Source organism: Pecten maximus, chromosome 3 (assembly GCF_902652985.1).
Source record: "Pecten maximus chromosome 3, xPecMax1.1, whole genome shotgun sequence".
Lineage (NCBI taxonomy): Eukaryota > Metazoa > Mollusca > Bivalvia > Pectinida > Pectinidae > Pecten > Pecten maximus.
In genome coordinates, this window is record NC_047017.1 from 47,447,015 (window position 1) to 47,471,473 (window position 24,459).

At 37.0% G+C, this 24,459-nt stretch overlaps 2 protein-coding genes across 3 annotated transcripts; both read right to left on the reverse strand.

The window, feature by feature from the left end:
• Nucleotides 1–750: 750 nt before the first annotated feature.
• Nucleotides 751–24,072, reverse strand: LOC117324377 (cell wall protein DAN4-like). Of its 2 annotated transcripts, none has more exons than XM_033880197.1 (13): nucleotides 23,913–24,072; nucleotides 22,753–22,817; nucleotides 18,631–19,867; nucleotides 18,241–18,418; nucleotides 17,391–17,746; nucleotides 14,686–15,002; nucleotides 11,103–11,291; nucleotides 10,301–10,511; nucleotides 9,683–9,831; nucleotides 6,439–6,626; nucleotides 5,430–5,590; nucleotides 4,325–4,430; nucleotides 751–2,739 (listed from the first exon to the last, which is right to left on the reverse strand). In XM_033880197.1, the coding sequence occupies exons 2-13, from the start codon at nucleotides 22,786–22,788 to the stop codon at nucleotides 2,610–2,612; spliced, it is 3,258 nt and encodes a 1,085-aa protein (XP_033736088.1). In that variant the 5' UTR covers nucleotides 22,789–22,817; nucleotides 23,913–24,072; the 3' UTR covers nucleotides 751–2,609. The 2 variants fall into 2 exon arrangements, with proteins under 2 accessions (XP_033736088.1, XP_033736089.1); XM_033880198.1 differs by having other exon boundaries at nucleotides 22,753–22,820.
• On the reverse strand, nucleotides 22,985–23,458 carry LOC117322788 (microtubule-associated protein 4-like). The gene has a single exon (XM_033877731.1). The coding sequence runs from the start codon at nucleotides 23,456–23,458 to the stop codon at nucleotides 22,985–22,987; it is 474 nt and encodes a 157-aa protein (XP_033733622.1).
• Nucleotides 24,073–24,459: the final 387 nt, after the last annotated feature.

A 24,459-nucleotide genomic window follows, 5' to 3' on the forward strand; every position in this document is an offset into this window, starting at 1 on the left:
GCCTGAAATAGCTGTTTTCAGTTTTTGAAATAGATGAAAGTCTAATGGAGCAAGATCAGGTGAATAAGGTGGATAGTCATGATCAATCAATTTAAAACCACAATCGGGAATGGCAGCCATGGCGATGACTCTTTCGCCCTAACCCTAACCGATTTTGTCCATTTTGCAAAAGCTGTTTGTCTTGTTTACTTTAGAGTGCTATCTTGTTGGTATAAACTAACCAAATGAGACCATCCAGTCCTTGGGTACACTGCCCTATATAGTCGGGGAATAGTAGGACTTAAAAGGAACATCCTTGAGTACCTGCTTCAATACGAGTCTCACAAATATCAATCAACCCTTGTGCAAGACAGGACTGTTGCAATATTATTTAATAACTTGTTCTATATACTCTACAATATATATTTTACCATAACAGGACTCGGTTTCTGAGAATTTTATAGGAAAAATGTGCAAGATTTTCTTCAAAGAGCTGATTGAAATTTCTGCTTAATAAAATTTCCAGAGTGACGAGATAAATAGTGCTGTATTGATCATGACCTGTCACAAATTGGGTGGTGTATAAACTCATTGCGTCACCTGCAAAAAGCAGGTGACATATAGGTATCACTATGTCAGCGTCAGCAGAAAGGTTTTCAGGCAATAACTCGTGTTCCCCAAATTTTTGTCAATACTACATGTCACTAGAACAGATAATTATCAAGAGTAAAGAGGAGCTAGAGCTATGTATAAAATAAACACAATAAAGACGATGGTGACCTCCAACATCCTTGTTGAAATCATTTAATGGAAAGATTTTGGCATAATTTATATTCATCCTTTAATGATACAGGCCCTCTGGGCTTCTTGTTTAAAACATTGTTTCAAGAAATGTAAATATATCAAGACATGTTCCTTTATTCTGAAGTGTGTTTTATACCATGACAAATTAATGCCACCACAAAAATGAATTTATCTGTTTGAGCATTGATGCACATGAATTCATACATGTAATGAATAACACGCAGTATATGATACAAAGATAATAATTTACCATATACTGTATTTAACCTAATAAGCACACCCTTGGTGTTTTTTGTAAGCGCACAGTGCACTTATTAGGTCAAATACAGTAAACGTAATAAAATGATATGTTTATCATAAATATTATGACATGTATTGGTAACAACAAACTAATATGTAACAATTAGATCAAAATAAAAAAAAATCAACAAGCTGGTAAATAATTAAATTAATTTTCATAATTGTATGTATTGAATAGAAATTATCCAAGCTGATAATATAGTCGAAGGGAGATAATCCATATTGGTACATACAATAACAAACATCAGAATATAAACACAATCAGTTAAACATTTGAAAGACATTTACAGTGTTGGGATGACAGATTTACAGATTATACAGGAAAACACATTTTTATAAAGGACATCTCACCAGGTCCAGAGGGTTTTTCCTACTAACTGAACAATCACATTTTATTTTCAGGCATAAAAAACCGAGACATATTTAAGTGAAAAGTATAGCAGTTTATTAAAAAAAACAAGTTCTATAAACTCTACACTACCTTGATGTGTAAAATTCTAATCATCATTACACAATCTAACTCACATTGATGGGAAATCAGTGAAAATATCTGGTATTAAAGTTCATTTCTGTTAAGATATGACATTATGATTAGATGTAAACACGTTACCTGCTAGGAAATCAGATAGCACCATTTGTTATGTGACAATACTAGTTAATAGTTAGTACTGAGTCATAATACTTTATCACAGTACATGGCAGATCAGGTAAATCATGTGATAAAAATGTTATTTTAACTTCAGTAAAATATTGCTTTTATGATTAGGGAACAGCTATAATGATTTGGGTTAATATTTGTACTGACTTGACCTCACAAGGAGTCCATCTTGATTTTGTGATGTCTGGCTATTGTTTACAATGGCACTATACAAGATGATATACGATTAATAGCATTATAGATTTTAGAGTAATTTCCTGAAATGAACGACACATCCATACAAGGCTCTGCTAAATAGAGATTTATACAAAGCCTTAAATGACAAATATTATTAATTGTAGAAAATGTGTGGAGAATGCACAGAAAACCATATTGATAGTTTTTTTTGTCTTTTTTTTCATTTTATAAACAAGTAACTCAGTTTAATCAATATTTTCAAGGAAGAAATAAAATTTAAAAAATTAACAATTATTTCAATACCTGTAATTGATGAGAGAATACAGTCTACATGTACCAGTATCATGCTAGTGTATACAGGGTACCAACTCTATACCAAAGTTATCATTGTCTTCTCTCCAGTTAAAATGGATATTAACCTATGGTTCATGGTATTGCACCCATTTCATGTTGGTTAATATCACAATCTCTGGGTTAAAAATTATGTTATTCACCTCGTCTAAGTACATTAATTGTATAAAATTACTTGGATACGAGATCCATTTATCTTTATACAAATTAATGTTCCAAACACTCATGTTAATTTAATATGAAGTAAAGCATTCAAAAGCATCCCGGTGAGTGTGATAGCTAAGTCAGATTTTATAAACACGACATTGGATTGTTCATAAATAAATAAAACAAGTTACATTCAGTAAGTTTTGTTATCAAAAGTTGCATCTTCGTCTGTATTGAAGCTGATCAGATCTTGTCCTCCATCAGCATTGGTAAACAATTCATCATCATCGTTGTTTTCATTCAGGAGTGCTAGCCGAAATTGTCTGCAGCAAATGAAGGTATGTTTTATATATAATCGAATGCCCTTCACAAGGTCAGATGCTATATAATGAATGTCTTTCACAAGGTCATGTGCTATATAGAGAATGTCCTTCACAACGTCATGTGTTATATAGTGAATGTCCTTCACAAGGTCATGTGCTGTATAGTGAATGCCCTTCACAAGGTCATGTGCTATATAGTGAATGTCCTTCACAAGGTCATGTGCTATATAGTGAATGTCCTTCACAAGGTCATGTGCTGTATAGTGAATGTCCTGTACAAGGTTATGTGCTATATAGTGAATGTCCTTCACAAGGTCATGTGCTGTATAGTGAATGTCCTTCACAAGGTCATGTGCTATATAGTGAATGTCCTTCACAAGGTCATGTGCTGTATAGTGAATGTCCTTCACAAGGTCATGTGCTATATAGTGAATGTCCTTCACAAGGTCATGTGCTGTATAGTGAATGTCCTGTACAAGGTCATGTGCTATATAGTGAATGTCCTTCACAAGGTCATATGCTGTATAGTGAATGTCATATCACTGAAGGTTTATGTTTAATAAGATTAAAGGATTGAAACTTCTCAGATATTTTTTTTTGATAGAACTTTTTAAGAAGAATTTTTGTTACATTAAATAACAAAGTCATCAATAAAGTTACCTAAACTAAGGTTAATCTTAAATTCTTGATAGCAACTCCAGTGATATTTTACAAGTCTATAAATCACTATGATGCAACTGAACAGAAGTAACTTGATCAATCGTTAGTATATATCATGGCATACCATGGGTCTCGATGTTGACATGTTATTTGTTAAGCTGTTTGTAAATTTCCACCAAAATCCATTTTTCATGGGAAGATACAGTTAGCTCACATGCCGTAATGCTCATGTTTATAACACACAATAGGATAATCTGTTTGATTTTCTTTGTATACATGAAATGCAAATGTCGATTGTAAATAATATTATACAAAAATGGCATATAGGGTGACATTTCAAGCTCTTATTAAACACCATTAAGAACTCTGAACATGGCATGAAGACTGTTTTTAGGAAAAATTGTTCAACCAATGAATTTGAGATAAAGTACTCATATTTCTGAAGTCCCACTCCCAAACTCCACAGTTTAACTTTTTGTCTCGAATACATCCTTCAGTTTTAGGAGCAATTTTATTAATTGAAATGTCTCCTTATATGCCATATTTGTGTAATATTTTTCACATCAATCATTTTTGTCAAAATACAATCAAAGGTTATATGTATATAATATCAATCGGGTCAATGCTCTTATTGTGTGCTGTAGACATTGTGAGCATAACAGTATGGTTGTTTTTCAGGTCTCATTAATTGGGTGACTTTTAATTGTTCACAGCAAATTATTGATAATTTTGAGAAACTACATTTCCTGACAAACATTTTGGTATATAACATGACTAGTTTTTTGCATTTCTGGATATTTGTTCGTTTTTAATATTCAACACTATTTTCCTCTTTAGATGACCCATAAATAGATGGTTTTATAAATCTACAGCTATTTACTAAGGTTGACACATGGTTTTATCTACAGAGTTTCTCAATACTTACAGGACTCCTCTTCTTTTCCTTTTCATAATGACGACAAGGACACCAAAGATGAGAAGGAAGACGACTAGACACGAAGCTACCACAGCTATAGTAATCATCACAGCATCTGTAAGGTCACAGAGGTCAATATAGGAAAGGTCACAGAGAGGTCAATGTAAGTAAAGGTAACACAGAGGTCAATGTAAGTAAAGAAAAGGTCACAGAGGTCAATGAAAGTAGGTCACACAGAGGTCAATGTAAGTAAAGGTAACACAGAGGTCAATGTAAGTAAAGGTAACATAGAGGTCAATGCAAGCAAAAAAAAGGTCACAGAGGTCAATATAAGGAAAGGTTGAACAGAGGTCAATGTAAGTAAAGATAACACAGAGGTCAATGTAAGTAAAGATAACACAGAGGTCAATGTGAGTAAAGGTAAAACAGAGGTCAATGAAAGTAAAGAAAAGGTCACAGAGGTCAATGGAAGTAGAGGTCACACAGACATCAATTTAAGGAAAGGTAACAAAGAGGTCAATGTAAGTGAAGGAAAGGTTACATTAGAGCTCAACATAAGGAAAGGTCACACAAAGGTCACTGTAAGTAAAGGAAAGGTCATACCTAGGTCAAGAGCCGTACATTTTATGTGAAAAAATACATAGTGGTCAATGTTATTAAAAGAAAAGGTCACATGGAGATCAATGTAAGTAAAGGAAAGGTTGCACAGAGGCCAATGTGAGTATATAAATGTCAAACAGATGTTTATATTATAGTAATGAAAGGTCACACAGAGGTCAAGATTAATTTGAGGAAAAGTCATACAGAGGTCATCATAAGTAAAGGTCACATAGAGGTCAATATGAGTAAAGGAAAGGTCACACAGATGCCAATGTATGTAAATGCATGTAACATCACATAAATTTAGTGGACAGATTTGGAAATTTTAGGAAACATTAGGGCCTAGAAACTTGTTTCTCAGTGAATAAAAAATAAAGGTCACTTAAAACTTAATTTGAATTTGATACACACCTTCATTCCGAGATATTACAGTATATATATAATGTGGTCAACTCACATGAAAACACAAGAGAATGATGGTGTAGAAACAAATTTCACTAACACTAGTACTTACTCGGACTTTTGGTTTTGGAGGGAAGTACATGTGGGACTGGAGTTTCACAGATGTTTTCTGTCGCAGGAGTACTTTCCGTCAGGAACTTGGTCACCATAAAGGCGGTAGAGTTTCGAAGGTTGCCAGAACATCGACTCAGGGTCATCCCATTGTCAAGGTCACTGATATGAATAAATCATAAAGAACGTACCATGAAATTTGTGACAATACACTGTTAATTATATTATCATTTCTTACTGATATACAGTAGAGCATGTGTTATACTGTAACAGGACCAAACACAACATACAAAGTGTTCAAGTTACAAGTTGGTGTTGTACATAGTGTAGTGTTTTTACTCAGCTGATATCATATTGGTGTAATTATTAGGCCGTGATCTGTGATATTGTCCCAGGGCCAAAGGCAAATCATGGACTGATATAATGTTCTGTCTGATAATGTTGGTGCGACTTTGTGTTTAGAATTCTGAGTGGGACTTCGCGTTTAGAATTCTGAGTGGGACTTCGCGTTTAGAATTCTGAGGTGTTGGGCGTGCCTGCTGTGTTAAGAATTTGGAGGTGTTGGGCGTGCCTGCTGCGTTTAGAATTCTAAGGTGCTGGGGTGTGAATGATTCTGAGGTGCTGGGTGTGGCTGGTCATAGTGAACACATTATCATCAACACACAAATATCCTCAACTTTGTGATGCCTTTGTTTCTGTATTCACTGTATTTCATTAATATTGCATGCCAGTACGTTCATAAATACTTTCAAACTGTGATGAAGAATTTTATATATTTCTCTGCGTAATTAATATTTACTGATCGGATAGATTGACAGTGAGGCCATGAATTACCACTAAGATTACTCTCCCCCTGAAGACATATTGATCCTCACTATCACATGAAGTGCTGGTAACAGGTACTAGTTTGTAATAGGACAAATATATCTGTCAGTACAGTCTTCAAACCTTCAAACTTTTAACTAGGGGTCAGCTGAGCTATCTCAACATACCATTACAGGGAATCTTACTTTTTGCTCAAGACAACAGGTTTCATCACATTTGGTGTCAGGTACTTCAGAGAAAATGACAAGGATGGACAGTCTCCATTCGTACTGGTCTTCATGACGATTGCATCCAAGAGCCCCTGGGTGACATTGATGGTGGCCACATTATTTGTGTACAATCCCAAAGCTATACTGCCGGTGTGCTTTAACGTCTGAGGGACCAACAGGTTTATTAAAGTAAATAACATAGGTAAGTTAATATGGCTGATATGCTAGTGACAACTACCCAACAAACCTGAAGCCTACACTTCATTGCTAGATCATTCATTTCATTTCCCATTTTTGGGTTATAACATAACTTTTCTCTTTCAATCCTCCAAACATATCTACCCAGCTCATCAAACAATTCCAGTGACCACAGGTGTTACTTATATAATGCATTCATTATGTTCTTAGATATGTAAATATAAAGTCGTTCTTGATCAGATCATTAGTTCTGTCACGTAGAGGATAATATACCTACCTAAAGACAACTCACCTAATTCACATTCATGCTCGGATTGTGCTATCACTTAATGTAGAGTTCCCATATAATCTTACCTATGAGAAGGTGTGATTATCTTACCTCTGAGGTGTGATTATCTTACCTCTGAGAAGGTGTGATTATCTTACCTCTGAGGTGTGATTATCTTACCTTTGAGGTGTGATTATCTTACCTCTGAGGTGTGATTATCTTACCTCTGAGAAGGTATGATTATCTTACCTTTGAGGAGGTGTGATTATCTTACCTCTGAGGTGTGATTATCTTACATCTGAGGTGTGATTATCTTACCTCTGAGAAGGTGTGGTTATCTTACCTCTGAGAAGATGTGGTTATCTTAACTCTGAGAAGGTGTGATTATCTTACCTCTGAGGTGTGGTTATCTTAACTCTGAGAAGGTGTGGTTATCTTACCACTGAGAAGATGTGGTTATCTTAACTCTGAGAAGGTGTGATTATCTTACCTCTGAGGTGGTGTGGTTATCTTAACTCTGAGAAGGTGTGATTATCTTACCTCTGAGAATGTGTGATTATCTTACCTCTGAGAAGGTGTGATTATCTTACCTCTGAGGTGTGATTATCTTACCTCTGAGAAGGTGTGGTTATCTTTACTCTGAGAAGGTGTGATTATCTTACCACTGAGGTGTGATTATCTTACCTCTGAGGTGTGATTATCTTACCACTGAGAAGGTGTGATTATCTTACCTCTGAGAAGGCGTGATTATCTTACCTCTGAGAAGGTGTGATTATCTTACCTTTGAGGTGTGATTATCTTACCTCTGAGAAGGTGTGATTATCTTACCTTTGAGGAGGGGTGATTATCTTACCTTTGAGGAGGTGTGATTATCTTACCTCTGGGAAGGTGTGATTATCTTACCTCTGAGAAGGTGTGATTATCTTGCCTCTGAGAAGGTGTGATTATCTTACCTTTGAGAAGGCGTGATTATCTTACCTCTGAGGTGGTGTGATTATCTTACCTCTGAGGTGGTGTGATTATCTTACCTTTGAGAAGGCGTGATTATCTTACCTCTGAGGTGTGATTATCTTATCTCTGAGAAGGTGTGACTGTCTTACTTCTGAGAAGGTGTGATTATCTTACCTCTGAGAAGGTGTGATTATCTTAACTCTGAGAAGGTGTGATTATCTTACCTCTGAGAAGGTGTGATTATCTTACCTTTGAGAAGGTGTGATTATCTTACCTTTGAGAAGGTGTGATTATCTTATCTCTGAGGCGTGATTATCTTACCTCTGAGGCGTGATTATCTTACCTTTGAGAAGGTGTGATTATCTTACCTCTGAGAAGGTGTGATTATCTTAACTCTGAGAAGGTGTGATTATCTTACCTCTGAGAAGGCGTGATTATCTTACCTCTGAGGTGGTGTGATTATCTTACCTCTGAGGTGGTGTGATTATCTTACCTTTGAGAAGGCGTGATTATCTTACCTCTGAGGTGTGATTATCTTATCTCTGAGAAGGTGTGACTGTCTTACTTCTGAGAAGGTGTGATTATCTTACCTCTGAGAAGGTGTGATTATCTTAACTCTGAGAAGGTGTGATTATCTTACCTCTGAGAAGGTGTGATTATCTTACCTTTGAGAAGGTGTGATTATCTTACCTTTGAGAAGGTGTGATTATCTTATCTCTGAGGCGTGATTATCTTACCTCTGAGGTGTGATTATCTTACCTTTGAGAAGGTGTGATTATCTTACCTCTGAGAAGGTGTGATTATCTTAACTCTGAGAAGGTGTGATTATCTTACCTCTGAGAAGGTGTGGTTATCTTAACTCTGAGAAGGTGTGATTATCTTAACTCTGAGAAGGTGTGATTATCTTACCTCTGAGAAGGTGTGATTATCTTACCTTTGAGAAGGTGTGATTATCTTACCTTTGAGAAGGTGTGATTATCTTACCTCTGAGAGGTGTGATTATCTTACCTCTGAGGTGTGATTATCTTACCTCTGAGGTGTGATTATCTTACCTCGGAGAAGGTGTGATTATCTTACCTTTGAGGGGGTGTGATTATCTTACCTCTGAGGTGTGATTATCTTACCCCTGAGGTGTGATTATCTTACCTTTGAGGTGTGATTATCTTACCTCTGAGGTGTGATTATCTTATCTCTGAGAAGGTGTGATTATCTTACCTCTGAGGTGTGATTATCTTACGTAGGCGGTGTGACTGTCTTACTTCTGAGAACGTTTATTATCTTACCTTTGAGGGGGTGTGATTATCTTACCTCTGAGGTGTGATTATCTTACCTTTGAGGGGGTGTGATTATCTTACCTCTGAGGTGTGATTATCTTACCTCTGAGAAGGTGTGATTATCTTACCTTTGAGGGGGTGTGATTATCTTACCTCTGAGGTGTGATTATCTTACCTTTGAGGGTGTGTGATTATCTTACCTCTGAGGTGTGATTATCTTACCTCGGAGAATGTGTGATTATCTTACCTCTGAGAAGGTGTGATTATCTTACCTCTGAGGTGTGATTATCTTACCTTTGAGGAGGTGTGATTATCTTACCTCTGAGGTGTGATTATCTTACCTTTGAGAAGGTGTGGTTATCTTACCTCTGAGAAGGTGTGATTATCTTACCTCTGAGGTGTGATTATCTTACCTCTGAGGTGTGATTATCTTACCTCTGAGGTGTGATTATCTTACCTTTGAGAAGGTGTGGTTATCTTACCTCTGAGAAGGTGTGATTATCTTACCTCTGAGGTGTGATCATCTTACCTCTGAGAAGGTGTGTGTAGAAGTATGATTAAACTGTAGAAATCCCTTCTGATCTAAGGTGTGATTAAGAGGAACACCTCCGATTTTTTTCCCCGTACAGGTGTTAAACAGAATGATGTAGTAGTGACTGAAGTCTCCCTGTATATCTCCTGTAACATTCAGGTAAGTTTTCTGTCATGGTGTGGACATAAAAATAATTACTGTATACAGCATTAAATCAATGCAATATCTTTTTATTAATTGCATAAAGACACTTATATTCAGGCAGTTATTTACATTCAGAACTTACTATTTATACATCTTTGATTATAGAGGGGACTGTTTGTTATTGAAGCACTGATTTCTATGGTTTACAATAACGACACTTAAATTTGTCTCTGCATTGTTGAATTTTCCTAAATCCTACCACCTAGAGCAAAAAAATAGCACCTCAAAAAAAGCTTCATACACAATACATATTTTCTCCCAATATTGATATTATTGTTAAAATACATTTTGCCTTTGAAATAAAATTTTTATATTTCTTGCTGTAGTGAACTCATTAATGAATTATTTTTAGCTAATGTTTAATCAAGCTATTATTTAACCTTTGAACTCTATTTATCTAACTTTTTTTACCCTTGAACTCGATGTATTCTTCACTGTTTTTGGCGGAGTATGTAACCTCGTTGATGTAGACATGATTTGGCTTCACAGTATGGTGCGTTGTTGTCATGGTGACCGGGGGCACTATTGATGGGATCAGAGGACAGTTGTTAGGCCCTCCAGGAGTTGGGTCAGTCACATTGTAGATGGATCGACCACAGGAAGACAGGGACTGTTGTCCTGACTAAAATAACAATAATAACACATATTGATGAACAACAGAACAATTAGGCTTTACTACACTATTTCATCGGGAGGTCAAAATATAGGTCAGAGTGACCTAGTTTTCACACATGACACACCACCTCACCAAGGTATGAAGTTTTAATGTAGAAGATAGAGATTGGACAAGATAGTGGAAGGATGAAAGGAAGGAGGGAAGGAAGGAGGGAAGGAAGGAGGGAAGGAGGGGGAATGTAGTAACAATGACAAAAAATGGTTAAAATTTTAAACAAAATGAACCAATAGAAATTGACAATGAAAATGTTTTGTAATCATTGTAAATATCAGCCACAACGTACAGCTCGGCCAGAAAGAACTTTCAAAAGGTTAAGAGTAAGATTAGTAAGAGGTCCCAAGTTTGATCCCTGGTGTAGACATAAAATGTGATATGATGACCTCTGTTAATCTAAAGGCCATAACAAAACTATATTGACATAAATGTATTAAATGAATAATGTTGAGAACCAAGAGCTCTAGCTAAAATATTATCACTATCATCAAAGAAAATTTGATATACATTTAAATACATGTATTTTGTATTTGTTAAACAAACCAAGAAGAGAGATGCCCTCTCCTGGAGAGACACCCAAGGGAACCCCTCTTCCTCAGCCTTAGGTAACACTATATTGGCCAGATTTTTATCCAGGGGAGCTGAGACGTTAAATGTGACGCCATCTTTAATGTACTGGTATGTGTCCTTCCAAGAAAACTCTTTGTTGAAATGTTTCAGGTCTGTTGGAACCTGTAAATAGGTACATAATGGTTATAGAAACAGAAAACTTTATATCAGAACAAGACATTTTGGCAAATTACAGTCCCAAATCAGATGTAGGTCAAAGGTCAAAATGTAGGTCAAAGTGGCCTACTTTTGAAACATGACACCTTGCTTCACCTAGGTGAACTGATGTCCCAAATATGAAATGTCAATGACAAGTAGTATTGGAGAAAGAGTACAGACAAGCTAAAGTTAAGAAGGATGGAAAAACATAATACAATCCCTCCTTTACTGGGGGACTAATATAAAACCTATCTATCAGGTATATAGTCCTCCCTCCTTTACTGGGGGACTAATATAAACCTATCTATCAGGTATATAGTCCTCCCTCCTTTACTGGGGGAGTAATATAAAACCTATCTATCAGGTATATAGTCCTCCCTCCTTTACTGGGGGACTAATATATAACCTATCTATCAGGTATATAGTCCTCCCTCCTTTACTGGGGGACTAATATAAAACCTATCTATCAGGTATATAGCCCTCCCTCCTTTACTGGGGACTAATATAAAACCTATCTATCAGGTATATAGTCCTCCCTTCTTTACTGGGGGACTAATATAAAACCTATCTATCAGGTATATAGTCCTCCCTCCTTTACTGGGGGACTAATATAAAACCTATCTATCAGGTATATAGTCCTCCCTCCTTTACTGGGGACTAATATAAAACCTATCTATCAGGTATATAGTCCTCCCTCCTTTACTGGGGGACTAATATAAAACCTATCTATCAGGTATGTAGTCCTCCCTCCTTTACTGGGGACTAATATATAACCTATCTATCAGTTATATAGTCCTCCCTCCTTTACTGGGGACTAATATATAACCTATCTATCAGGTATATAGTCCTCCCTCCTTTACTGGGGACTAATATAAAACCTATCTATCAGGTATATAGTCCTCCTTCCTTTACTGGGGGACTAATATATAACCTATCTATCAGGTATATAGTCCTCCCTCCTTTACTGGGGACTAATATATAACCTATCTATCAGGTATATAGTCCTCCCTCCTTTACTGGGGACTAATATAAAACCTATCTATCAGGTATATAGTCCTCCCTCCTTTACTGGGGACTAATATATAACCTATCTATCAGGTATATAGTCCTCCCTCCTTTACTGGGGACTAATATATAACCTATCTATCAGGTATATAGTCCTCCCTCCTTTACTTGGGGACTAATATATAACCTATCTATCAGGTATATAGTCCTCCCTCCTTTACTGGGGGACTAATATAAAACCTATCTATCAGTTATATAGTCCTCCCTCCTTTACTGGGGACTAATATAAAACCTATCTATCAGGTATATAGTCCTCCTTCCTTTACTGGGGGAGTAATATATAACCTATCTATCAGGTATATAGTCCTCCCTCCTTTACTGGGGACTAATATATAACCTATCTATCAGGTATATATTCCTCCCCCCTTTACTGGGGACTAATATAAAACCTATCTATCAGGTATATAGTCCTCCCTCCTTTACTGGGGACTAATATAAAACCTATCTATCAGGTATATATTCCTCCCCCCTTTACTGGGGACTAATATAAAACCTATCTATCAGGTATATAGTCCTCCCTCCTTTACTGGGGGACTAATATAAAACCTATCTATCAGGTATATAGTCCTCCCTCCTTTACTGGGGGACTAATATAAAACCTATCTATCAGGTATATAGTCCTCCCTCCTTTACTGGGGGACTAATATAAAACCTATCTATCAGGTATATAGTCCTCCCTCCTTTACTGGGGGACTAATATATAACCTATCTATCAGGTATATAGTCCTCCCTCCTTTACTGGGGGACTAATATAAAACCTATCTATCAGGTATATAGTCCTCCCTCCTTTACTGGGGGACTAATATAAAACCTATCTATCAGGTATATAGTCCTCCCTCCTTTACTGGGGACTAATATAAAACCTATCTATCAGGTATGTAGTCCTCCCTCCTTTACTGGGGACTAATATATAACCTATCTATCAGGTATATAGTCCTCCCTCCTTTACTGGGGGACTAATATATAACCTATCTATCAGGTATGTAGTCCTCCCCCCTTTACTGGGGGACTAATATAAAACCTATCTATCAGGTATATAGTCCTCCCTCCTTTACTGGGGGACTAATATATAACCTATCTATCAGGTATATAGTCCTCCCTCCTTTACTGGGGGACTAATATTAAACCTATCTATCAGGTATATAGTCCTCCCTCCTTTACTGGGGGACTAATATATAACCTATCTATCAGGTATATAGTCCTCCCTCCTTTACTGGGGGACTAATATTAAACCTATCTATCAGGTATATAGTCCTCCCTCCTTTACTGGGGAATAATATATAACCTATCTATCAGGTATATAGTCCTCCCTCCTTTACTGGGGACTAATATATAACCTATCTATCAGGTATATAGTCCTCCCTCCTTTACTGGGGACTAATATATAACCTATCTACCAGGTATATAGTCCTCCCTCCTTTACTGGGGGACTAATATATAACCTATCTATCAGGTATATAGTCCTCCCTCCTTTACTGGGGGACTAATATATAACCTATCTATCTGGTATATAGTCCTCCCTCCTTTACTGGGGGACTAATATAAAACCTATCTATCAGGTATATAGTCCTCCCTTCTTTGTTTGGGGACTAATATAAAACCTATCTATCAGGTATATAGTCCTCCCTCCTTTACTGGGGGACTAATATATAACCTATCTATCAGGTATATAGTCCTCCCTCCTTTACTGGGGGACTAATATATAACCTATCTATCAGGTATATAGTCCTCCCTCCTTTACTGGGGGACTAATATATAACCTATCTATCAGGTATATAGTCCTCCCTCCTTTACTGGGGGACTAATATATAACCTATCTATCTGGTATATAGTCCTCCCTCCTTTACTGGGGGACTAATATAAAACCTATCTATCAGGTATATAGTCCTCCCTCCTTTGTTTGGGGACTAATATAAAACCTATCTTTAAGGTATGTAGTCCTTTAAGGTATATAGACAATCGTCTTTCATGCCAGACTGGTCGCTTGTTATAACCATTTAAGCTATAAGTAGTATTGTTCAGATGTATGTCACATCTCTAATACAAACCTTTCACTATTGGTAGCAGAATATGTTGATTTTAATGCCTTAGAAAATCTGAATATCTGTTCTGAAAGTCGGCATAAAGATTTTGTTTCAGTCATTTATTGAAATGTTACAGCATTATTGCACTGACTTGAGAGCTCAAATTAAAGAATTTGGAGAAACATAAATGTTTTTGAATATTCTCAGTGTCACCATGCAGAGGGAAAGAATTAAAAAAATCTTGAAAATTCCATATTCTGTATAATTACCTGATACAGTACTATAACAATGGTTCCATCCACAAAAGTCTTGTCACAATCCAAAGTCAGGGATCCGTTAGACCTACCACTCAAGAGGTAATAGCCACTCTCATTGATTCTCTCATTCCACAGGTCAAAGGTCACATTTTGTATGGAGTGGCCTGTCGTACTGGCCTGACTGTAGATAGCCAGGAAGATGGAGTTCAGAGCTTGTGATGCTTTGCTGGCAAACTGGATTTCGATGAAACATGTGTGATGTTTTCCAAGATGGCCAACTTCGTTGATAGTTGGATAATTGTCTCGGAGGTCACAGGCATTTTTTTCCCCTTTATAAATAAATGTATATATAAAGTAAGGTTAAGAAAGTCCTGCCACATTTCTTCTCTATACTAGCTGGCTATTTTCTGGTTTTGATTAGCCAATCAGCACCTAGATGATTATCATCCATGGTCCATCTCTCCTATATCGTTTCTTGTAAGAGCTATTTCTCAAAAAAAACAACAGAAGGATCTTTCTTAAACCGCATAGAGCAATAGTAATAAATCTAATGAACATGTATTTAGCATATGACCAGACATTGTGGCTTCAAAGTGCCTACAGACCAAGGATCTGAGTATGACAGTCCAATGCAAGGTGCTTGCCCAACCGTGTCAACGAAAGGGCAGGACTTGACAGGAAGTAGGATAAAGCCGACCCCTCACCTTATCTGAGCACAGTCTTCATCAGTGAAAGGAAATGTAAAACACATAACTACCCGAAATAGAATACAACAACACATACATAGACCTCCCGCTGTTATTATGGTGGCAGGAAACAGCTTCCCATATATTCTTCAATAAGCCACCAGCTGCTACAATAAGACCCCATACAAAATGGCTGGGGCCATTCAATGGATGGCAAACCCATAATTGATTATCATCAAATAAATATCTCACAGTGTAATCATCTCCCTGGTGTAGGAGACCGAAACTTTTGGTTAAATGGCAACAATGTTTGGCCATTGTGATGAAAGTCATTGTTCTATAGCCAATGTGATGATAGTCATTGTTCTTTGGCCATTGTGATGATAGTCATTGTTCTATAGCCAATGTGATGAAAGTCATTGTTCTATAGCCAATGTGATGATAGTCATTATTCTATGGCGATTGTGATGATAGTCATTGTTCTGTTGCCTTTGTCTCTGTGATGATAGTCATTGTTTTGTTGCCATTGTCTTTGTGATGATAGTCATTGTTTTGTTGCCATTGTCTGTGATGAAAGTCATTGTTCTGTTGCCATTGTCTCTGTGGTGATAGTCATTGTTCTGTTGCCATTGTCTGTGATGATAGTCATTGTTCTATGGCCATTGTCTCTGTGATGATAGTCATTGTTCTATGGCGATTGTCTCGGTGATGGTAGTTATTGTTCTATGGCCATTGTGATGATAGTCATTGTTCTATGGCCATTGTGATGATGGTCATTGTTCTATAGCCATTGTGATGATAGTCATTGTTCTATGGCCATTGTCCGTGATGATAGTCATTGTTCTGTGGCCATTGTCTCTGTGATGATAGTCATTGTTCTATAGCCATTGTCTCTGTGATGATAGTCATTGTTCTATGGCGATTGTCTCTGTGATGGTAGTCATTGTTCTGTTGCCATTTTCTCTGTGATGATAGTCATTGTTCTATGGCAATTGTCTGTGATGATAGTCATTGTTCTGTTGCCATTGTCTCTGTGATGAAAGTCATTGTTCTATGGCCATTGTGATGATAGTCATTGTTCTGTTGCCATTGTCTCTGTGATGGTAGTCATTGTTCTGTTGCCATTGTCTTTGTGATGATAGTCATTGTTCTGTTGCCATTGTCTCTGTGGTGATAGTCATTGTTCTGTTGCCATTGTCTGTGCTGATAGTCATTGTTCTATGGCCATTGTCTCTGTGATGATAGTCATTGTTCTATGGCGATTGTCTCGGTGATGGTAGTTATTTTTTCTATGGCCATTGTGATGATAGTCATTGTTCTATGGCCATTGTGATGATGGTCATTGTTCTATAGCCATTGTGATGATAGTCATTGTTCTATGGCCATTGTCCGTGATGATAGTCATTTTTCTGTGGCCATTGTCTCTGTGATGATAGTCATTGTTCTATGGCCATTGTCTCTGTGATGATAGTCATTGTTCTATGGCGATTGTCTCTGTGATGGTAGTCATTGTTCTGTTGCCATTTTCTCTGTGATGATAGTCATTGTTCTATGGCAATGGTCTGTGATGATAGTCATTGTTCTGTTGCTATTGTCTCTGTGATGATAGTCATTGTTCTATGGCCATTGTGATGATAGTCATTGTTCTGTTGCCATTGTCTCTGTGATGGTAGTCATTGTTCTGTTGCCATTGTCTTTGTGATGATAGTCATTGTTCTGTTGCCATTGTCTTTGTGATGATAGCCATTGTCCTGCTGCCTTCTTAAAAGAAGGAGATGATATAGTACTAAAATGTACCAACAATTTGAATGAACATCTTACTTACCTGGTGTTGGAACATTTTTACTTACCTGGTGTTGGAACATTTTACTTACCTGGTGTTGGAACATTTTTACTTACCTGGTGTTGGAACATTTTTACTTACCTGGTGTTGGAACATTTTTACTTACCTGGTGTTGGAACATTTTTACTTAAATTAAAATGTTCCAACACCAGGAATATTTTACTTACCTGGTGGAACATTTTATTTACCTGGTGTTGGAAGAGAGAGAGTAAAAGCTCGTTGATTGTCAGGTTCATCACTGAAACATCGACTGACCGATTCATAAGGGTATTGACTGTCTTTGACCACGGCCTTAAATCCAGAACTCCAGTCACGAATGGCTGATGGCATGTCAGAGGCGCCAGAACTATACACTACATAATCCACCAGACCATCACGGGACGGGGTACTGTCCATTGTGAAGGAAGAACTCTCATTCTTGTATAATGTAACCATGGTAATATCACCGTTTGGACCTGTCAGGGATTTGTTGGTCAGTATTAAATCTGGTCCGAATGAAGCGTTGAATGTGGATATCAAAAATGCTGCATTGGTACGCGGAAGACTGTAATGGAAGGATTTTCTATATTGTGATTTAAACTGTGAGACAAGACCATTGTCATCTATGTGTGATTATGACCATAGTTCCATTTCTATTTAATTTTTCTGCAATTTATTAAATGATTAGCTCAGGGAAGACCTTTTAACAATAAAACATTTCCTTAAGCATATTTCACTCTCTAGCTTTATCTGATTATGAGAATTCAACTGATATTACCCGGTAATATATTCCTTAAACTTAGGTGGATTAAGAACATGTCCAAGTCTAGTGAAAGGATTCAAGAATTTAGTGTCCAAGTCACACTGCTGTATATTATATATCTAAAAGTATTTTTTTCCTAAGATTCAATGGATTTTTTTCCTCGTGATCAGTCAACGATTTCTTTACTGTTTTAAACTGTTAACAACAAGTAGATGTGATGTTCCTACTACAAGTCCTTTAGTATACCCTAAGGACAATAATATAATGATATTCCATTTCCATGAGAAACGCCTCACCTGTAACCATTAAGGGAGATAATCAAGAAAGCTTTCATGTCCTCCCCAGCAAACAGGACGATGGTATAACCATTTAAGGACAGATCCCTATCTCCATAAATCTCAATAAACTCTGGCAGGTCATCAGGGTGATCACTTTGAGGCAGGTTATAGTACACTTCCGTAATTGTCACCTTCCCTGGAAACAAAATCCACTTGATTCCATGATTTTAACTTCTCATGATAATTTTTATTTGACAGCTTGAGATATATATTCACAGGCACAGACACAGTAATTTACGGCTTATAAGAAAAGTATACCATGGATAATAGTATTTGTTGTAATATATACATTGTAAGAATGAGAGATGGAATACATCATAGTTTTTTACAGGATAATTTAGGAATTACCTGACACTGGACTGGATGCTGGTGTGGTGCCTGTTACAGTAGATGATCCGGGTTTGGATGGAGTCATATTTGGAGTAGAACTTGGAGTTACATGTGGGGAAGATGGAGTTGTTTTTGGAGTAGAACTTGGAGTAACATGTGGGGAAGATGGAGTTGTTTTTGGAGTAGAACTTGGAGTTACATGTGGGGAAGATGGAGTTGTTTTTGGACTAGAACTTGGAGTAACATGTGGGGAAGATGGAGTTGTTTTTTGAGTAGAACTTGGAGTTACATGTGGGGAAGATGGAGTTGTTTTTGGAGTAGAACTGGGAGTAACATGTGGGGAAGATGGAGTTGTTTTTGGAGTAGAACTTGGAGTTACATGTGGGGAAGATGGAGTTGTTTTTGGAGTAGAACTTGGAGTAACATGTGGGGAAGATGGAGTTGTTTTTGGAGTAGAACTGGGAGTTACATGTGGGGAAGATGGAGTTGTTTTTGGAGTAGAACTTGGAGTAACATGTGGGGAAGATGGAGTTGCTTTTGGAGTAGAACTTGGAGTTACATGTGAGGAAGATGGAGTTGTTTTTGGAGTAGAACTTGGAGTAACATGTGAGGAAGATGGAGTTGTTTTTGGAGTAGAACTTGGAGTAACATGTGGGGAAGATGGAGTTGTTTTTGGACTAGAACTTGGAGTAACATGTGGGGAAGATGGAGTTGTTTTTGGAGTAGAACTTGGAGTTACATGTGGGGAAGATGGAGTTGTTTTTGGAGTAGAACTTGGAGTAACATGTGGGGAAGATGGAGTTGTTTTTGGAGTAGAACTTGGAGTTACGTGTGGGGAAGATGGAGTTGTTTTTGGAGTAGAACTGGGAGTAACATGAGGGGAAGATGGAGTTGTTTTTGGAGTAGAACTTGGAGTAACATGTGGGGAAGATGGAGTTGTTTTTGGACTAGAACTTGGAGTAACATGTGGGGAAGATGGAGTTGTTTTTGGAGTAGAACTTGGAGTAACATGTGGGGAAGATGGAGTTGTTTTTGGACTAGAACTTGGAGTAACATGTGGGGAAGATGCAGTTGTTTTTGGAGTAGAACTTGGAGTAACATGTGGGGAAGATGGAGTTGTTTTTGGAGTGGAACTTGGAGTAACATGAGTTGTTTTTGGAGTCGAACTTGAATTTCCTGTTCCAGATGTTCTAACCGTCATCCCCTTGGATGTTTGTCCTACACTGGCTGTTATATGATGTATCAACATACACATCTAAAATACAGTAGAGAAGGACAAAAAATAAAGATTATAGTGCAATGAAAAAATTAACTTGACAATGTCTTTTTATTTTTCACATCATTAGCAAATTTTTGACTACGTTGTATTTCAGTGTTTTGGGTACTTTAATGTAGCCAATATTGCATGTTAAGATTTCAACATGTATCCCAGAAACATTTTAACCTGTCCATGGTTATACATATATCCCAGTAACATCTTAACCTGTCCATGGTTATACATGTATCCCAGTAACATCTTAACCTGTCCATGGTATATACATGTATCCCAGTAACATCTTAACCTGTCCATGGTTATACATGTATCCCAGGAACATCTTAACCTGTCCATGGTATATACATGTATCCCAGTAACATCTTAACCTGTACATGGTATATACATGTACCCCAGTAACATCTTAACCTGTCCATGGTTATACATGTATCCCAGTAACATCTTAACCTGTCCATGGTTATACATGTAACCAAGTAACATCTTAACCTGTCCATGGTTATACATGTAACCAAGTAACATCTTAACCTGTCCATGGTATATACATGTATCCCAGTAACATCTTAACCTGTACATGGTATATACATGTACCCCAGTAACATCTTAACCTGTCCATGGTTACACATGTATCCCAGTAACATCTTAACCTGTCCATGGTTATACATGTATCCCAGTAACATCTTAACCTGTCCATAGTTATACATGTATCCCAGTAACACCTTAATCTGTCCATGGTATATACATGTATCCCAGTAACATCTTAACCTGTCCATGGTTATACATGTATCCCAGTAACATCTTAACCTGTCCATGGTTATACATGTATCCCAGTAACATATTAACCTGTCCATGGTATATACATGTACCCCAGTAACATCTTAACCTGTCCATGGTTATACATGTATCCCAGTAACATCTTAACCTGTCCATGGTATATACATGTATCCCAGTAACATCTTAACCTGTCTATGGTATATACATGTACCCCAGTAACATCTTAACCTGTCCATGGTTATACATGTACCCCAGTAACATCTTAACCTGTCCATGGTATATACATGTACCCCAGTAACATCTTAACCTGTCCATGGTTATACATGTATCCCAGTAACATATTAACCTGTCCATGGTATATACATGTATCCCAGTAACATCTTAACCTGTCCATGGTTATACATGTATCCCAGTAACATCTTAACCTGTCCATGGTATATAATGTATCCCAGTAACATCTTAACCTGTCCATGGTATATAATGTATCCCAGTAACATCTTAACCTGTCCATGGTTATACATGTAACCAAGTAACATCTTAACCTGTCCATGGTTATACATGTATCCCAGTAACATCTAAACCTGTCCATGGTATATACATGTATCTTAGTAACATCTTAACCTGTCCATGGTTATACATGTATCCCAGCAACATCTTAACCTGTACATGGTTATACATGTAACCAAGTAACATCTTAACCTGTCCATGGTATATACATGTATCCCAGTAACATCTTAACCTGTTAAAAAGTACAGAATACTACATGATAATGATTGAGCAAATTCTGTACTTTTTCTCCTGTATTAGGTCAATATTGTCTGAATGTCCACAACAGCAAGTTGATGTTTCCTATATCAGATAAATATCGTCTGCATGTCATCACCAGTTAGTTGATGTTTTGCCTATATTTATAAAACATCATCATAAAAGGTTTGAGGGAGAATTGTAAAAACCTGTGTTACCTGACCAGTGGGGTTTAATTCCCATTAAAACCTGTGTTACCTGACCAGTGGGGTTTAATCCCTGTTAAAACCTGTGTTACCTGACCAGTGGGGTTTAATTCCTGTAAAAACCTGTGTTACCTGACCAGTGAGGTTTAATTCCTGTTACAACCTGTGTTACCTGACCAGTGGGGTTTAATTCCTGTAAAAACCTGTGTTACCTGACCAGTGGGGTTTAAATCCTGTTAAAACCTGTGTTACCTGACCAGTGGGGTTTAATTCCTGTTAAAACCTGTGTTACCTGACCAGTGGGGTTTAATTCCTGTAAAAACCTGTGTTACCTGACCAGTGGGGTTTAAATCCTGTTAAAACCTGTGTTACCTGACCAGTGGGGTTTAATTCCTGTTAAAACCTGTGTTACCTGACCAGTGGGGTTTAATTCCTGTCAAAACCTGTGTTACCTGACCAGTGGGGTTTAATTCCTGTTAAAACCTGTGTTACCTGACCAGTGGGGTTTAATTCCTGTTAAAACCTGTGTTACCTGACCAGAGTGTTTTCTACAACAACCAGGGACTATATTTATGTTTGATTTTTTCCCCAATATTTGTGGAATCGTTCTATACCATTACAAATTAAAACTCCGAAATAAAGGTTTAGATGGTCTGAAAGGTCAAATTCAAATTAACAGAGCTTTCCCACAATTATTAAGCTACCTGACAAAGACTTTTTTTTAGCGTATATATATTTGTACAACACCAACAAAGGAATTCCCACACTGACAAAGTCATTTCTTTTGAGTAAGTTTGTACACTTATTTAAGTTTTTTCATAGCCAAAATTTTCACTTTTTATGGCAAAGATTTCCAAACACACGTCTCAAAAATTTAGGTCAGTTTTCAAAGAATCACTCAGTGTCAAAGACTTGATCCTCCTCCTATATATATAATACATAATATATATATAATATATGATCCTCCTCCTATATATATAATACATAATATATATATAATATATGATCCTCCTCCTATATAATACCTAAACATATATTCAGAGAATATCAACATATCTTACTTTTATCAAATAGACGATAAGACACATACATAGATATTACTTCCTTTATTTGGTTTGTTTATGACTAAGAAACGTAAACACTCACCAGTAGTCCGGTGAAGAATTGCCGTTGGTGTCCCATTCTGTTGACACAACTGAGTTACAGGGTACCTGCTACCCACAACAGATCATTAATCTAGGAATTATGTGGTTTGCATTAAAACATTCAAAAACATTAAAGATATATCAAGAAAAAAATATGACTTTCTAACTAGATACAAGTTCAACATAACATCACCATTTGACAACATGGTAACATCCTTTGGCAACATGACACTCTAGGGTAACATTGTACAATCCTTGGGCAATGTGACATCATCCTCAGACAACATAGAACAATCCTTGGTCAATGTGACATCACCCTCAGACAACATAGAACAATCCTTGGGCAATGTGACATCATTCTCAGACAACATAGAACAATCTTTGGTCAATGTGACATCACCCTCAGACAACATAGAACAATCTTTGGTCAATGTGACATCATCCTCAGACAACATAGAACAATCCTTGGTCAATGTGACATCATCCTCAGACAACATAGAACGATCCTTGGTCAATGTGACATCATCCTCAGACAACATAGAACAATCCTTGGTCAATGTGGCATCACCCTCAGACAACATAGTACAATCCTTGGTCAATGTGACATCACCCTCAGACAACATAGAACAATCCTTGGTCAAAATGACATCACCCTCAGACAACATAGAACAATCCTTGGGCAATGTGACATCACCCTCAGGCAACATGGTACTATCCATGGGCAAAATGACATCGCTATCAGGCAATGTGGTACCATCCTTGGGCAAAATAACATCACCCTACAATAATAAAGTACCATCCTTGGGGAAAATGGCATCACCTTCAGGCAGCATGGTATATTCCTTTGACAACATGATATCATCCTCAGGCAACATGGTACCATCTTTGGGCAACAAGACATCACCCTCAGGCAACATGGTACCATCTTTGGCAACAAGACATCACCCTCAGGAAACTTGGTACCATCTTTGGGCAAAATGACAATGTCATCACCCTCAAGTAACATGGTACCATCCTTTGTGAACACTTCTCCATGCATTTTTATGTCAATAAAATTTGATGGGAAGATGAAATTTTAAATACTAAAATAACAGAAAGAAATACATTTTGAATACATGATAATATACAATATGTATCAACAATAGGTATTAACATACTTACTCTGTATATTTTCTGTGACACTATTGCATGTGATGATGGTAGATAGTAGTATAATCCTAATTATTTCTTGGCAGAATACCTGTCTGGTAGCCAGTCACACTCACATGTACATGTTTTCCTCCATCGCTGTGATAAGCAGGTATGTACAGTGCTTGACACATAAATCACTATTGATAATTGTTTTAACTATTGTGAACAAAGTCCTGGTCTCAGATGTCAATAGCATTGTTATCTTACAGTACATTTTTCTTCATTATTTACCTGATCCATAAACATGTTTACCTCACTAAAAAGCAAATTTCATTTAACTGCAATTGGAAGATATTTCTGTGTTCGAACAAAAAAAAAATGCAATTTGTTATCCGCAGGTAAAAACAATAAAATTGGTGAGCTTAATTCAACATTTAACAACCATCCTATAATGATGAGATAATGGAGCGTCAGAGATAGATACTCAACATGTTTACCTGATAACAGACACACGGGTACCCTGTATCTACAGTACTGACACCTTACTGCCTTTACATGCCGTACATTACACACCCTT

Coding starts and splice junctions, on each gene's coding strand:
- LOC117324377 (XM_033880197.1), bottom strand. CDS start 22,788: ATGGGACACCAACGGCAATTCTTCACCGGACTACTG. Junction 11,292..14,685: donor TTGTTATAGTACTGTATCAG/GTAATTATACAG, acceptor ACCTATTTACAG/GTTCCAACAGACCTGAAACA. Junction 6,627..9,682: donor CTACACACACCTTCTCAGAG/GTAAGATGATCA, acceptor TTGGTCCCTCAG/ACGTTAAAGCACACCGGCAG.
- LOC117322788 (XM_033877731.1), bottom strand. CDS start 23,458: ATGTTGCCTGAGGGTGATGTCACATTGCCCAAGGATTGTTCTATGTTG.